At 34.7% G+C, this 18,313-nt stretch overlaps 1 protein-coding gene across 6 annotated transcripts in view; it reads right to left on the bottom strand.

Annotated features, from left to right (window-relative positions):
* LOC143639124 (integrator complex subunit 6-like) overlaps nt 1-18,313 on the bottom strand; it is a 65,162-nt gene that overhangs the window by 15,963 nt on the left and 30,886 nt on the right. For all 6 annotated transcript variants that reach the window (XM_077107286.1, XM_077107288.1, XM_077107287.1 and 3 more), the window contains one exon: nt 16,499-16,631. In XM_077107286.1, the coding sequence (XP_076963401.1) occupies nt 16,499-16,631 (133 nt within the window). The remainder of the gene's footprint in view (nt 1-16,498; nt 16,632-18,313) is intronic.

Below are 18,313 nucleotides of genomic sequence, written 5' to 3'. Positions count from 1 at the left end.
CAATCCTCAGTACCTAAATAAATAAATAAATAAAAAGCAACTACACATTTTCTTCCTTTTAGTGCTATAACAAATTATTCACTCCTGCTGAAATGAATTTACAGAGTCATAAAATGTAGGTCTTTCATTCTTTAGTATAGGGTTAAAAACAAAAACAAAAAAGATCTGAAGAGATTGCTGGTTCATTGCAGCATGCCAGTCCTTTATAGACCATTCAGATCTTCATTCATATCTTGATACCATGAGACACCATGGAAATATCCCATCATACTGTGTCTTTACATGGAATCTGTTTGGAATTAGGCAGATTTTTGAAAACTGACAAATAAAAACACTGAAGAGACTTTTAGATACAAATAAATTAGATAACCAGAGTCAGTAATACACTTAGTATTTCTAACAAGGCCAAGTGCAATGATTCTGCCCAGAAGTTGGATTAGTCTAAATATTTCTTGTCCAATTTTTTAAATGAGGGTCAGGGGAAGGAAGAAAATGTTCCATAGTCTAGAATAATAGTAGGAATACTGCGTTAGTTGCTACCTCTGTGGCTCAGAAAATGGTTTCTATGCTATTAGATGTCCATTTGCATGGGGTCTCTAGGATGGTACAGTAAAAACTTCGTCAACAATTAGCTGATTCATATTTGAAAGAATAGGAGATAAAAGTGTAGAATAAAGTAAAATAATACAGGCAATACCTCAAAAGCTACTGATATTTTCTCTTCCAGTTTCTTTCTTTCTACTCCACTCTCCTACAGAGAGTAGATCTGTTTTGGAGTGCAAGCTCAGTCACTTCCCTAGCTAAGTGAGTCTGGATAAGTCAATTCACCTTTTTGAGCACCCATTTCAGCTATAAAATGGTTTAAGTGATAACTGCCTTACCACAATAATATTCTAAGGAACTGAATTAGTATGGAATGTAAACTGTCAAGCATGAGATATATAGAAACTTATACAAATTATTCTTCTTTAGTCTTTTTTTCTGACACATCTTCCTTTCTTCTTCCTGATCATAACTGAAGTATTCTTTTCTTTTTGAGGTGCTGGGGATTGAACTCACTGCCTAGTGCAGGCTAGGCAACTGCTCTACCACTGAGCTACAACCCCACCTCCCATAACTGATCTTAATATAAAACAGAATTTTATTTTTTACATAAGTCCCCAGACTTCAATTTAAAAAAGGAAAAAAAGAAACCTACAAGCCAGGCATAGTGTCACTCGCCTGTAATTCCAGTCTCAGGAGGCTGACAGGAGGATTACAAGTTGGAGACCAATCTGAGCAACTTAGGAAGACCCAGGCTCAAGATAAAAAAAATTTAAAAGGGGCTTGGGATGCAGCTTATTGGTGGAGCACTTGCATAGCATGTATGAGGCCCCAGGTTCCATTCCTAGTACTGACAAAAAATAAAAAATAAAAATCCAGAGACCCATAATATTGAAAATGTATAGATTTCAACTGGGAAAAAAATCACTCATCATACCAGAAGCCAGAAAGATATCAAAATAAATTTTAAAACACAAAAGATGGGGCTGGGGTTGTGGCTCAGTGGTAGCGCACTTGCCTAGCAGGCATGAGGCACTCGGTTCGATTCTCAGCACCACGTACAAATAAATAAAAATAAAGGTCCATCAACAACTAAAAACATTTTAAAATATTTTAAAAAACCAAAAGATGCCAACAACAAGGTATCAATATTAGAAATATTTATAAGAATTTTAAAGAAGCCACTATAAAACTTGTTTCAATAAATAATGATGAACAGGCTTGTTAAAACATGGAAAGCCTCAGCAAGCAGATGGAAAATAAGTAGAAGATATAAAGAAGCAGCAAATGGACATTTTAGGACTGAAAGGTACAATAACCAAAATTTAAAAAGCTCAGTGAATAGTCTCAACAGCGGAATGAAGGGGACAGAAGAAGTAATCAGTGAACTGGAAAACAGAATTATGGAAATAATCTAATCTGAAAAACAGAGAAAGTAGAATGGAAAAAAATGAACAGAGCCTCAGAAATCCATGCGATTATAGGGGTTATGGAAGGAGAGGAGAACGAAGGTGGTTTGAAAAAGTATTCAAGATAATAATAACTGAAAATGTCCAAATTTGGAAAGACACATATATTTATGTTCTTGAAGCTAAATGAATTCCAAACAGAACAAACTCAAAGAAATGCATGCCAAGACACATCCTAATTATACTTTTAAAAACTAAAAACAGAAATATGTCTTAAAAGCAGAGAAAATCAACACCTCACCTATAGTGGTAAAACAATCAGAATAAAAGTGGATTTGTTTCTATAAACTAAAGAGTAGAAGGAAGTAGCACAGAAATTTCAGGTGTTGAAATACAAATGCTGTCAACCCAGAGTCCTATATCCAACAAAAACATCTTTCACAAAAACATTCTTTTGTGTGTTTTTCCCCAAGTACTGGGGTTCAAAACTAGTAGCATTCTACCACTGAGTTCCATCTTCAGTCCTTTTTATCTTTGAGACAGGGTCTTACTAAGTTTCTGAGGCTGGCCTTGAACTTGTTGCCTTCCTGCCTCGCCTCTTGAGTCATGGTGATTACAGGTATGCACCACCAGGCCTGGCTAAAATTAGGACATTCTTAGATAAAAGGAAACTAAGAGAATTTGTCAATAGCAGACTGCCCCCTCACCACCAAAAAAAAAAAAAAAAAAAAAAAAACAGCTATAGAAGCTCTTGAAACAGAAATTAAACAATAAAAAAAAAATGAATCTTAGAGCATCAGGAAGGAAGAAATAACACGATAAGCAAAAATAGAGTCAATACAATAGGCTTTCTTTTTCCTCTTGTGTTTTCTGTTTGACAGTTGAAACAAAAGTTGTGCCTCACATGTTTCTAAATATTTAGGGAATAGCTAGGCTAATTTTATCATAAATGGAAAAGGATAAAGTAATGTAAAGATTCTATATTTCCCTCGAATTTATACAATAATGACACTGGTATACTGCCTAAGTTATGTATATATAACATCTAGAAAAGTCCCTTACAGATCTATCCAAACAGATATACTCAAAAACACTATAGAAAAATGAAGATGCAATCTTTAAAAATGTCCAAATAACCCAAAACAAGCCAGGAAGATGAAAATAGAGAAATGAAAAACAGATAAAGAATAAAAATATCAAAATGCAGACTTAAGCCCTAACATATAACAATAATTATATTAAATTATATATTATATATAATATTATATTACATGTGTAAGCATACCAATTAAAAGGCTAAGATTTGCAGAATGGATGAAAAAACATGAATTCAAACATGTTTACAAGAAATTCATTAAAACTTAGTGGTCATAGTCATGTTAAAAATAAAATGTTGGGCCAGATCTGGTGGTACATGCCTGTAATCCCAGCAGCTCAGAAGGCTGAGGCAGGAGGATAAAGCTAGCCTCAGAAACTAGCAACTCAGTGAGACCCTGCCTCTAGATGAAAGTCAAAAGAGGACTGGGGATGTGGCTCAGTAGTTAAATGCCACTGGGTTCAATCCCCAGTACCAACAGATAGATAGATAGATAGATAGATAGATAGATAGATAGATAGATAGATAGATGAAAAAATGGAAAAGAAATCCTACAAACATTAAAGAATAGCAGGATTGGCTATATTAATATCTGATAAAGTGCACTTAAGAGCAAAGAAAATTAGAAGAGATTCATTACAGGAAGAATACACAGCACTTCCAAATGTGTAGGCACCAAATAACAAGCGGAGTTGCAAAGTATTTGAAGCAAAACTTGATGGAAGTGAAAAAGAAACTGACAAATCCATAATTATAGTTGGGGACTTTAAGATTTCTGTCTCAACAAAATGCAAGAGCAAGTAGAAAAAGAACAAAAACATAGCAGAACACTAACCAACAGGAACAATTTAACAGCTATAAAATACTCCATCCAGCAACAGTGTACCACACATTATTCTCAAGCATCCATGGAACGTATACCAAGACAGACAATAGCATTTGCCATAAAACAAATGTCAACATATTTAGAAGAATGGATGTCATGCAGTGTGTGTTCTGATTACGATGGTATCAAGCTAGAAACTGCTAATAGAAAAGTAACAGGAAAATTTCAAAATACTTGGAAATCCAACAATACACTTCTAAGTAATATATGAGTCAAAGAGTGTCAAGAGACATCAAAAGATATTGAAGTGAATGAAAATGAAATATAGCATATTAAAATTTGACAATTTTCATGTTAAGATTACATCAGTGCTGAGAGAGAAATTTTAAAAATGAAAAGATTCAAACCAATAATATAAGATTCTATCCAGAGAATAAAAAATTATAACAAACCCAGAGAAAGGAAATAGCAACAACAAAAAAGACACCAATGAAACTGAACAAAAGAAAAATGATAAAATTAAGAAACAAAATAGCTGTTTCTTTGATAAGACCAATTAAAGGGACAATCCTCTAATGATACTGACAAAAAAGACATGAGACGCTATTATCAATACCATGAATGAAATAAGTGATATCCTCATAGAACCACATACCAAAAGAATAGTAAAGGATTACTAAGAACTATCCTCCATACTTAAATGTGACAATTTAGATGAAATGGTCAAATTCCACAGAAGCACAACTAACCATTATTCACCCAATGAAATAATCTGAAGAACCTCATGACTATGAAAGTAATTGAATTAATCATTTAACCCCTGCCAAAGGAATCTCTAGGCCTAAATAGTTTCACTGAGATATTCTTTTTGTGGTGGTATTGGAGATTGGACCAAGGAATGTTTTACTTCTTTTTTATTTTTTGAGATGGCATCTCATTAAATTGCTAAGGTGGGCCTCAAACTTGTGATTTTCCCACCTCAGCTTCCTAAGTAGCTGGGATTACATATGCATGGTATTGCACCTGGCAGTTTCACTGAAATATTCTATCAAATGTTTAAATAATAATAATAATAATAATAATAATAATAATAATAATAATATAATATGAATTAAACACAATCTCTTCTAGAAAACAGAATAGGAAGAACAAGTCCCACTTCCTTTTATGAAATTAACAATTAGCCCTCCATGTATCTGTGGGTTCCACACACACAGATTCAAACAGGGATAGGGGTAGGGATTGCATCTGTACTTAACCCATATATTCTACGTTCTTGTCATTATTCCCTAAACAATACAGCATAGCAACTATTTACATAGCACTTACATTGTATTAGGCATTATAAGTAACCTAGACATGATTTTAAATATATATGGAAGAGAGGCATTACAACTGACATCACAGAAATACAATCATTAGAGATTATTATGAATAACTACAGAAATACAAACAATCATTAGAGATTATTTTGATAATAATTTGATAATCTAGAAGAAATTAACAAATTCCTAGATACATACACCTTACCAAGACTGAACCATGAAGAAATAGAAAACTTGAATAGACCAAGAACAAGTAATGGGATTGAATCAGTAAGAAAAAGTCTCCTATCAAGGAAAAGCCCAGGACCAGATGTTTCACTTCTGAGGTCTACCAAACATTTAAAGAATTAATACCAATTATTTTTAAATTATTTCAAATAAATTTTGAGGAGCAGGGAATTCTTCCAAACACATTCTACAAGGCCCAAATTACCCAGATACCAAAACCAGACAAGGATACAATAAAAAAAGAAAGTTACAGACCAATATCCTTGGTGAACAGAAACACAAAAATCCTTAACAAACACTAGCAAATTAAATCCAACAGCACATTAAAAAGAGTATTTATCATGCTCAAGTAGGAGGAATACAAGGGTGGCTTAACATACCCAAATAAATAAATGCAATCTAACACATCAACAAAATTAAGGACAAAATCCACATGATCGTCTAATGAGATGCAGAAAAAGCATCTGATAAATTCAACATCCCATTCATGATAAAAATGTGGAACAAATTGTGTATGAAAAGAATATACTTCAACATAATAAAGGTCATATGTGATAAGCTGACAGATAATATACCAAGTGGAGTAAAGCTGAAAGTTTTCTTTCTAAGCTCTGGAACAAGATAAGGAAGCCCACTTTTACCACTTTTATTCAACATAATACTAGAAGTCCCAGCCAAAGAAATCAGGCAAGAAAAATTAAGGGCAACAAATTGGAAAAAAAGGAAATGAAATTGTCACTGTTTGTAGAAGACATGATATATGGAAAACCCTAAAGAGCCCACCAAAAAAAAAAAAAAAAAAAAAAAAAAAAAAAAAAACAAACTATTGGAATTAGTAAACAAATCAAGTGAAGCTGCAGCATACAAAATAAACACAGAAAAATTGTAACACTGTCATATCCAATAGCCAATTATCTGAACTGGAAAACAAGAAAGAAATCCCATTTACAATAACTAGAGGGGTGAGGTTGTGGCTGAGAGGTAGAATGCTTTCCTAGCATGTGTGAGGCACTGGGCTCAATTCTCAGCACCATATAAAAATAATAAATAAAATAAAGGTCCATCTGAAATAGCTAGAAAAAAGAAATCTCTCCAATTAGTTTAACCAAAGAACTGAAAAATCTCTAAATGACACCTATTCAACATTGATGAAAAAATTTAAAGGGACACCCCCCACAAAAAAATTGAAAGACATCCTGTGTTCATGAATTTGAACAATTAATATTGTTAAAGTGCCTACACTACTCAAATAATCTAAAGATTCACTGCAATCCCTATCAACACACCAATGACATTCTTCACAGAATTAGAGAAAAATAATTTTAAAAATTTGTACGTAATCCCTTAAATTCCTGAATAGCAAAATGAATCTTAAGCAAAAAGAGCAAAGAATGAATGACGCATTGTGGTATCTGACTTCAAAATATACAACAAAACTATAGTAATCAAATGAGCATGGTATTGGCATAAAAACAAACCAAAGGAATCTGAATAGAGACCTGCACATAAACCCACACATCTACAGCCAATTGATTTTCCATAAGGATGCTAGAACATTCACACAGCAGAGAAAATGCAATCTGTTCAATAAATGGTGCTGGGAAATTTGGATATCCACATGCAGAAGAATGCAACTAGATTCCTTTCATCAGTTATAAACATCAAACCAAAATCTAATTAAAGACTTAAATATGAGATCTGAAACTATGAAACTACTAGTAGAAGATATATGGAAAACACTACAGGACATTGGTATGGGCAAGGATTTTTTGGACAAGACCCCAAAGCACACGAACCAAAAGCAAAAAACTAGACAAATAAATGGACAAATAAATTAAACTAAAATGTTTTTGCACAGTCAAAATAACAATCAACACAATGAAGACACAACCTGCAGAATGGGAGGGAGCAAATATTTGCAAATTGTATATCTGACAAGAGGTTGATATCCAGAATATATAATGAACTCCAAAACTCGACTGCAAAAAACAGCCCAATTAAAAATGGGCAACAGACCTGATAAACAAATATAGATGATACAGAGATATAGATGACCAACAGGTATTTGAGAAAATTCCCAACAGCACTAATCATCAGAGAAATGCAAAGCAAAACCACATTGAGATAACACCTCATTGCAGTAAGAATGACTCATGTCAAAAAGACAAGCAATACAAGTGCTGATGAGGATGTGGAGAAAAGGGAGCCTTTGCAAATTGTGGGGGGAGAATGTAAATTGCTATAGTCATTTTGAAAAACAGTATAAAGGTTCCTCAAAAAATTTTCTTTTAAATTAAAATAGAACTACCATATGATCCAGTAATCTTACTACTGGATATGCATCTAAAGGAAATGAAATCAACATATTGAAGAGACACCTGCACTCCCATGTTTATTGCAGCAATATTCACAGTTGCCAAGAAATCAAAGTTACTTACATGTCCATCAACTGATGAATAGATAAAAAAATGAATCTGGAATTCCTGAAGATGGCAAAGTAAAGGAGGTTGCTTTCCAAGCTGCTCCATGGCATGAGACCAGGAAAACAGGTAAACAGATTCTCAGTGAGGTGAGTGACAGGGATTATACTGGGATTTAGACATCAGACTCCCAGAACAGCTTAGGGACTTAGAAGGTTAGATATAATAAAATAGAAGAAGAAAACCCACCACTGGCAGCAGTGGCCACCAGAGCTGATCCATCACAGGTAAAGCAGGGAGGGAGACTAAGAGAACCTGCATTTCAGGTGACATGGTGGCATGTCTTGATACAGAAAAAGAGATCAAGGACACTGCCTGACTGATCCAGAGAGTGAGCTAAACCATATGCTGGTGCAGGAAAGATGCTCCTTATCTCCTGGCTGTCCATGGAGATAAGGCAGATGTCATTTTCCCCACCATGCTATGGTAGCTGGTGGTTATGCAAACAAGTCCAGGAGCCCAAGCCTGTGTCATCCAAGCTGGGTCCAAGAATCAGACTGGGCAGATGCCTACCACATGATTCAGAGTGTGCATAGTTGACCAGGATAAATTCAGGCCTGTAAAGTGTTTTACCCAGGAAAATACAGGTCATTGAGACTTGAGAGATCCCAGGTCCTTTCCACCCTTTGGGTTTGGTGGTTAGCTGGAATGGGCTGAGAATTAGATCAAGCAGGTAAGTATGCTTGGGGACCGGACCCAGGAGACCAGGAAGGACGGCATCCACAGGTGGCAGAGGGGGTGAAAGATTACCTACTCTGCCACACAAATGGAACCTAGTGGGGACTCCTGGGACCAGGATCCCAGAATGGGTTTCTATCCTTATATCAGATAAAGTGGACTTCAAGCCAAAGTTAATCAGAAGGGACAAAGAAGGTCTTTTCATACTGCTTAAGGGAATTATACATCAACAAGATAAAACAGTCATAAATATTTATGCCCCTACATACATCAAACAAACCCTTGTGAATATCAAGAATCTAAGAGACCACAACACAATAATACTGGGTGACTTTAACAACCCTCTCTCATCCCTGGATGGATCTTTGAAACAAAAACTAAATAAAGAAGCTATACAACCAAAATATAATTAATGATTTAGACTTAACAGACATATATAAAATATTTCATGCATCAATGACTGAATACACTTTCTTCTTAGGAGTGCCTGGATCATTTTCTAAAATAGACCACATCTTAGTGTTGAGAGCCACAGCCAAAGGGTCCCCAGCAAACTTTCAGACTGCCAGCTGATGATTGGCTCACAGCAGCCCCAGCAACATCTAGCTGATTGGCTCCTCTGCAGTGATGCTCATTGGGCTGTTTCCCTGCCCTTTCAGGCCACGGAGCTGCTCATTGGGAGACTTTTTTGGCTCCGCCCACGCGACCAGGCAATCGACCTCAAGAGCTGGAGGATTGTGGGAGGTGGAGAGGCTGGTGGTTGGGGGAGTGGCTTGTGGGAAGCTGGTGGTGGCAGTTGGGCTCTGAGGGTTTTTCCTGAGGAGCTGTTTTGTTTGGCCTGTGTGGTTCTAAAAATAACGTTAGTTTCTTTTGACAAGTGGCTCCTGAATTGTGCCCAGCCAGACTGCGGCATCTTAGGCCACAAAGCAACTCTTAGCAAATACAAAAAATAGGGATAATACCTTGCATTCTATCAGATTGTAATGGAAAAAATTAGAAATCAATGATAATGTTAAAAAGGTTAAATGAGAACTCTGATATGTAGAAGCTCACCCACAACAAGGGGGTAAAAATAGAAGTTCACTGGATTAGACAAAGGGGAATGAAGGGAAGGGAAGGGTGATAGGAATAGGAAAGACAGAGGAAGGAATCTGACACAGCTTTCCTATGTATACATATGAATACATCAAAGTGAATCTCAACATTGTGTACATTGACAAGACTGGGATACTAATTAGAATAAGATATATTACATGTTCTTATGAATATATCAAAATAGATTCTACTGTCATGTGTAACTAAAAAGAACAAAAATATGTGGTACTTCGACACAATGGAATATTATTCATTCCTGAAAAAGAATGAAATCCTCTTATGCTAAATGAAATAAACCAGGCACAGAATGCCAAGTATGATATAATCTCCCTCATGTGGAATCTAAATGTTGACTTCATAGAAGTTGAGAGTAGAATGGTAGTTTCAAGACACTTGGGAAAGCAAGGGCGGGGGGGGATAGAGAGCTGGGGAGAAATCAATCAACAGGTTCCAAGTTATAGTGAGAGTAAGAAGCTGTGCTGTGCTATTGCACAGTAGGGTGAATGCAGATAACTATAATGTACTATATATTTCAAAAAGTTAGAAGAAAGGATTTTGAATGTTTTTTTACCAAAAAGAAATAATAAATGTCTGAGGACATGTTTGCCCTGATTAATACAATATACAATGCATACATGCATGGAAACATCACATAATGCCCCCAATTATGTATTATTTTTGTTTTTATTTATCAGTCATAAGTAGACTATAAAAACAAAATAAAGTGCATGGGATGATGTGTGTAGGTTGCATGTACTTTACTACTATACACCAGGGACTTGAGTATCTATAGATTTTAGTATTTGTGTGTGTGTTGTGGGGTGGGGGATAGTGAAAGATCCCCCATTGCTTGTATTATTCAATACCTAAACCAAAACAATACAAAATAATAAAGAAAACTATAGACTAGTATCTCTCATGAATACTTAATAAAAATATAACGAAATAGAACTCAATAAGATTTAAAAGAATGATATGCCATGACCAATGGGGTTTATTTCAGGAATACAAATCTGGTTCAATATTCCAAAACCAATCAGTATAATCACATGGTCATGTTAATTGATAAATAAAAGACATTTGAAAGAACTTCAACACTTATTCGTGATTTAAAAAAAATATTTATTTTTAGTTGTGGTTGGACACAGTACCTTTATTTATTTATTCTTTTTTTTTAAAGAAAGAGAGAGAGAGAGAGAGAGAGAGAGAGAGAGAGAGAGAGAATATCTCTTTTGTAGATGGACACAACACAATGCCTTTATTTTTATGTGGTGTTGAGAATCGAATCCGGGTCCCGCCCGTGCTAGGCGAGCACTCTACCGCTGAGCCACAGTCCCAGCCCTATTTATTTATTCTTATGTGGTGCTGAGGATTGAACCCAGGGCCTCATGCAGGCTAGGCAAGCACTCCACTGCTAAGTCACAACCCCAGCCCCCTTATTCATGATTTTTAAAACTCAAAAAAATAAGACTGGAGGTTAACATCTACAACCTGATTAAGAGCATTTACAAAAACGTATTTCACAATGAACAAAATGAATGCTTTCCCCCATAAGACTGGGAACAAGGCATGGCTGCCTGTTCTTACCATTGCTATTCCAGAGTTCAATACAGCAAGAAAAGGAAATAAATGGTAAATAGATCAGATGGGACGAGGTAAAATTGTCTTCATTTGCAGATGACATGAATGCCTCCTTAGAAAACTCCCAGGGATCTACAAAATGCTCCTACAACTTGAAAGTGAGTTAAGGGAGGTTCCAGGATACAATATACACATTAAAAAGTCAATTGCATTTCTATATACCACCAATGAACATGTGGATGCCAACATTCAAAATACAATACCATTTGTAAGCGCTCAAAAAACTGAAATACTTTGATGCAAATCTAACAGAATATGCACGGTACTTGAATGCCAAACACTGCCCAAAGAAGATCCACGTCAATCTTTGCAAGCCACATATCTGACCACAGACTGATATCTCCATCATATGGAGATCTCTACAAACTCTGCACTAATGAAAGCAAACTACCCAAGTAAATATAAGCAAAAGTCAGTTCACCAAATAGGATATATAGATGGTATATAAACATATTGGAGAGATGATCAATATAATTAGCCATTAGAAAAATGCAAATTAAAACCACAATCTGTATCAACATACACCTATTGGAATGGCTTAAAACAACAAGAAATAAGTAAATAAATTACCACCAACAAAGTTTGGTGAGGATGCAGAGAAACTGGACCATTCATACACTGATCATGGAAATATAATCTGGTAGAGGTGCTTTGAAAACACTTAGGCAGTTTCTTAAATAACTAAACATACAACTACCATTAGATTGTAGTCGTGCATATTTATGCTGTAGAAATAAAGATGCTCAAGTTCACAGAAAAACTGTACATAAATGTTTATAGTAGCTTCATTCACCACAACACTTCATTCAAAAGTGTAGACAGCTAAGATGCCCTTCAATGGCTACTATACAAAATGTGATATACCCATGACATGATTTATTATTTAAAAAGAAACAAACTACTGATTTATGTAATAACCTGGATTAATCTCTAGAAAATAATGTTGAGTGAAAAAATCCAGTCCTATAAGATCACATACTAACTGATTCTATTTATATACCATTCTTGATATGATAAAATTATAGCAATGTAGAATATATTAGTGGTTGCCAGTAGTTAAGGAGGGGTGGGGACAAGAGGAAGGGTAGAACTACAAAAGGGCCACATGAGGGCGCCTTGTGGTGATGAAAATGTTCTGCATCTTGACTTTATCAATGCAGTATCATGGTTGTGATAATGTACTATAGTTTTGCAAGTAATCTAATTGGAAAATCTGGGTAAAGAATATATGAGGGTCTTTATATAATTTATTTTTAAAATTGTTTTAAAACCATGAAATATTTACTATCTTAACCATTTTAAGTATACAATTCAGTAGGGTTAACTATTTTCACACTGTTGTGCAACAGATCTGAAGAGTTTTTATATCTTACAAAACTGAAACCCTACACCCACTGAACAACTCCTCATTCCTCCCTCCCCAGCCTGTTTTTAAGAATGTGATACCTCATATAAGTGGAATCACACAGTATGTCTTTTTGTGAATGTCATTTTGCATAAGTTCATCCAGGTTCATCTATGTTGTAGCATCTGATTTATTTTTCCTTTTCCAAATTTGAATAATAGGCCATTGTATGTATACATCAAATTTTCTTTCTTTCTGTGCTGGGGATCAAAGGCACAGCCTCTGTTTGTGCTCTACCTCTAAGCTACACTACATCCCCAGCCCACCACATTTCCTTTATCCATTCATCCATCAACAAACACTTGGGTTGCTTCCACTTCCTGGCTATTGTGAATAATGATGTAATGAATGCAGATGAATAACTGTATCTTCAAAATCCTGGATTAAATCTTTTTGGATATATACCCAGAAATAGGAATGCTACATCAAATGATAATTCTATTTTTAACAGTCTGAGGAATCTACCTACTGTTGTCCATAATAGTTATGTCATTTTACATTCCTAGGGACAGTGCACAAGGATTCTAATTTCTCCACATCCTCACCAGCACTTTTTTTAATCATAGTAATTTTAATGAGGTAATAGCTTATGGTAGCTTTTATTTGTATTTCTCCAATGATTAGTGATGTTGAGTGCTTTTTCATATGCTTGTTGGCCATTTGTATACATCTTTGTAGAAATGCCTATTTTTCATTGGGATATTTGTTGTTCTTATTGTTGATATTAAACCCTTATGAGATATATGATTTGCAAATATTTCCCCATTCCACAGGCTACCTTTTCAAAGTATTGATTGTGTCCTTTGATATAGAGAGTTTTTAGAGGAAACTTTTGGAAGTGATGGATAGGTTTACATCATAAACTGTGGTATGGTTTCATGATTGTATACCTATCTCCAAACTCATCAAGTTGTATACTTTAAATATGCACAGCTTTTGTATATCAATCAACAATCAATAGCATGGATCAAAAAAGTACGCTTAAAAATAAAAAAAAATACAATTAACAGTGTAAGTGAAGATTAACTGGTCTAATCTCTCTAATAATGGAAACTTAAGAAAAAGGAAAAATGAATATAAAAGATATATTATCTTATTGGCAGTTTTATGCATCTCCAAGACATAACCTACATTTTGTATTACTGACAACAACTCTTGGAAAGAAGTTGTTTTTTTTTTCAGATTGGACTAGGAAATAATGTCACTAGACTGTGCAAAACAATCATGCTACTATATTTATGATGACCCCTTCTTAAACTTCTTAACATTTTAAAGTACTACTTTTTCAGTACTCAATGTGTACTATTTATAGTATGTAAAGTCTTATACTTGTAACGATCAAACTTAGTAAAGATTTGACCCTTTGTATAAAAACTTTATAATGATTGATCCTTTTCACAAAATTGAAAAATCCCCCCAAACAAAATTTCTTACAACTTTACAACTAAACAGACACCATGAAGTATCTATAACTCTAAATAGATATAGCTCTTCAAATGAGAAAAAAATTTCCACACATTTTCATTAGTCTCTGAGTAACAAGTGCTTGAAAAATTTCAGAATTTTTCCATGGAAACCATAGCTCTATAACCACAGTGACTGCAGAATTCACTCTTGTTATCTAACTTCCTGCCTTGCCTAAAACAGAGACCTCAAGAGCACTTAATATTCTGAGGAGAAAGAGTGTAAGCCAATACCCTAAAGGAAGCCCAATTTTTTTCACTGATTAATTTATTATCAAATACATATTTTACTGATGGACTTGAATTATACATAATAATATGAATCATTATGCCATTATTTGTACATGCACATAACATAATTTGATAAATTTCATTCCCGTGTACCTTTCTTTTTCCCTCCACCCTCCCCCTCATCCATTAGCTCTACTGTATGAATTCCCCTTCTATTTCTATTATTATTATTATTATTATTTTAATTGGCACACTGTAATTATATATAAAACTTCATTCATTGTGATATATTTGTACATGGACAAAGTGTAATTTGTTCAATTTCATTCCCCAGTACTTCCCATTCTCTCCCTTTCTCCCTCCCTATTGATTCCCTTCCTCAACTCTCCTGGTCTCCCCTCTATTTTCAGTAGATCATTCTTTTTACTCCTTTTCTTTCTTTCTTCCTCTCACCTCTACCCCTCCCACACCCAGCTTCCACATATGAGAAAAACATTTGACCCTTAACTTTCTGAGTCTGGCTTTATTTCAACCAGCATGGTTTCCAGTTTCATCCACTTGCCAGCAATTAACATAAGTTAGTTCTTTATGGCTCAGTAAAACTCCATTGTGTATATATACCACAAATATATGCCACTTTTTCTCAATGCATTCATCTGTTGAGAGGCACTTTTCCATTTTTGGCTATTGAGAATTGTGCTGCTATAAATATTGTTGTGGATGTATCCCTGCAGTATGCTGATTTTAGATCTTGTGGGTATATACCAAGGAGTGGGATAACTGTGTCATATGGTGGCTCAATCCTAGTCTTTTGAGTAACCTCCTTACCGATTTCCAGAGTGGTTGTACTAATTTGCAACCCTACCCCACATCCTTGCCAGCAATTACTATTTTGTATTCTTGATGATTGCCATTCTGACTAGAGTGAGAAGAAATTTCAGGGTAGTTTCCATTTGTATTTCCTTGATTGCTAAAGATGTTGAACATTTTTTCATATATTTGTTGGCCATTTGTGGTTCTTCTCCGAAATGTCTGTTTAGGTCATTTGCCCATTTATTTATTGGGTTATTTGATTTCCATTGTTAAGGTTTTCTTAATTCTTTATATATTCTAGATATTGATCCCCTGGAGGAATAGTATCTGGCAAACACTTTCTCCCGATCTGTAGGCTCTCTCTTGACCCTCTTAATCTTTTCCTTTACTGTGTGGAAGCTTTTTAATTTGATGCTATCCTACATAGTGAATCTGTTTTTTTTTTTTTCTTGAGCTTTAGGAGTCTTACTAAGGAAGTCAGTGCCTGGGCCAATTTGACAGAGGGTTGACCCTATGTTTTCTTCTAGCAATTGTAGTGTTTCTGTTCTAATTCCTTTTCTTCAATCCACTTTGAGTTGGCTTTTGTGAAGAGTGAGAGACAGGGATCTAGTTTCATTCTTATACATGTGAATATCCAGTTTTCCAGCACTATTGTTAAAAATATCCAGCACTATTGTTAAAAAAGCTATGTTTTCTCCAACATATGCTGTTGGTACCTTACTTTTTGAGTATCAAATGACTATCTATGTCCTGTGTCTTCTATTCTATTCCATTGGCCTTTATATCGGTTTTGATGCCAGACCATGCTGTTTTTGTTACTATAGCTCTGTAGTATAATTTGAGATCAGGTATTATGATGCATCCAGCACCATTTTCTTACTCAGGAATTGAAAACCCTATTTTCTGAAGAAAAACCTACCAATTCTTAGAAGGTCAACCACAATAAAACCCTTATTTTTTGGCCCAAACCAGTTTACAAAAAAGGCCAGGTACATTTTAAAAATGAAGAGGAGGATTTCATTGGGGCTTGCTACCTTAAGAACAGCATAATAATCACACAGCAGAGGTCAGGTATCTCTTCTCTTTGATGTACAATCAATAAAAAGAAAAGAAATCCAGAAAATATGCAAATTCTATTCTTTCAAATCAATTTTTATACTTTTATTTACTCTGGTATCAAGTATTATTTGGTTAATTTGAAATACTTAATTCATATCTACTTTTTGCTGTATTTTAAAGATGATTAAATGACATATTTTACTTACCTAAAAGAGGAAGTAAAACTGGGTAGTTGTAAGGCATCACAAAGAGGTTCACACAAGTTAAAGTTGTACTGGCTTTTAAATAACCAAATGGATATCCAAGTTCATTGTATTTTCCACTATTAGTAACAAATACCTAAAAAGAACATGAATTAATGTACAGTTAGTACAATAATGATTTTATGTAAAGCTAAACTCATAGCAACATTTCATAGCAACATCTGTGGCACAGTTTAATTCAAGTTTAAAAATAGTATAGTGCTTTTAGCCTATGGTTAAGTCATAATATATGACATTAAATATGAATGTTGAGATTATAATTTTTCCATATATTACATTAAGAAATGAAACAATGGGCAGGGGTTATAGCTCAGCAGTAGAGTGCTCGCTTTGCATGTGTGAGGCCCTAGGTTCAATCCTCAGGACCACACAAAAAAATAAATAAAAATAAAAATATCATGTCCATCTACAACTAAAAAAAAATTTTAAAAAAATAAAAATAAAAAAAATAAAACAAAACTATGCAATAACCATTCAGAGACCACAGGCCACATCAACAATATACAAATATTTACTTGATTAGTACAACGTAAAATAAGGCTGAAATACCATTAAATGATAACAGCCATTAAAACAAATTAACTGCTCAAAAGAACAAGTAGTGATTAGGGTAGACTTCTAGGAAAACGGAACATGGTTCCATGCCTAAAGCAGCAACTACAAAAACAAAGCCCATTTAAAAGATGTGTGAACAGTCCTCATATGTACTACTATTAACTTGCTCTATTTCCCTTCACTGTCCCATTCCGCTACCCATGTATTCACTTTTCACTTGATAAGCATTTTTTTAGTAACCTACTATAAGGCAGGCACTGTTGCAGATAATTAAGAGGAAGCAAGGAGATGCTTTGATTCAATCTGGAAGGCATTTTTTCCTATAAGGTACACTGCTAGAGCAAACATTCAATAAAGATTAAAACATTAATCTTATCCTACATGACTATCTTCTTATTCCTTATTGATATCTTTGTGATATATATTATCATCCCCTGTACACTTCATTGTGCTGTGCCAGAGTCCTCTAGCTACTATGCTTTCTGTGTTCCATGTCCATATTCTTTGGTCCAAATCAGGACACCAGTATATACTTGTAGAGACACCATGTTTTTTTCCAAAGTCCTTTGGCAGGATCACTTAAGACAAAGTCAAAACCTGATGTTAGTAACATCCATTTATCTTGCTAGCTCTTGGTACCAGCAATATCACTTACCAGTTCACTAAATTCTTGTTTTATTTAGTAACTACAAAGAATATATCTTTTTCCATGTGACTTAAAGCTCCACAAAGCATGAGCTGTGCTAAATCATAATTCAAGATTTTGTATTATGTTTTGAACCTCAATATAAATGTACAACTGTAATTAACCATGCTAGATTTTATTCCCTGTGTGTGTACATTAGAAGAAGGGGAAAATTCATCATGAAAGATAAAAAAAATTATATACACATAGCAGTCAGGGGCCAGACCAGTGATTACCATGAAAGGAAAAGCACTGTTTTGGGGTTCTTTCTCTTCTACCCTTACTTTCTCCATCCCTTTCTTTGCTTTGTATAAAACCCTTAACTTTTTCTAAATTTATTATCACTCACAAATTTAGATTGCTAGAAGAAAACAGGGTCTTTAGAGGCTATCTAATTCAGAGAAAGTAAGTGCCCAGTACAAGGCCACATAGTTGGTGGCAGAGCTAGGGTTAGAATCCACTCTCACGATGGTTTTGCCAAACTTCCTGGCTCCTGATTTATTTTATTCTTTTTCACT

Source organism: Callospermophilus lateralis, chromosome X (assembly GCF_048772815.1).
Source record: "Callospermophilus lateralis isolate mCalLat2 chromosome X, mCalLat2.hap1, whole genome shotgun sequence".
In the NCBI taxonomy this organism is placed as follows: Eukaryota; Metazoa; Chordata; class Mammalia; order Rodentia; family Sciuridae; genus Callospermophilus; species Callospermophilus lateralis.
Note: the sequence above shows the minus strand (reverse complement) of the source record. Positions and strands in the feature narration are given on the sequence as shown.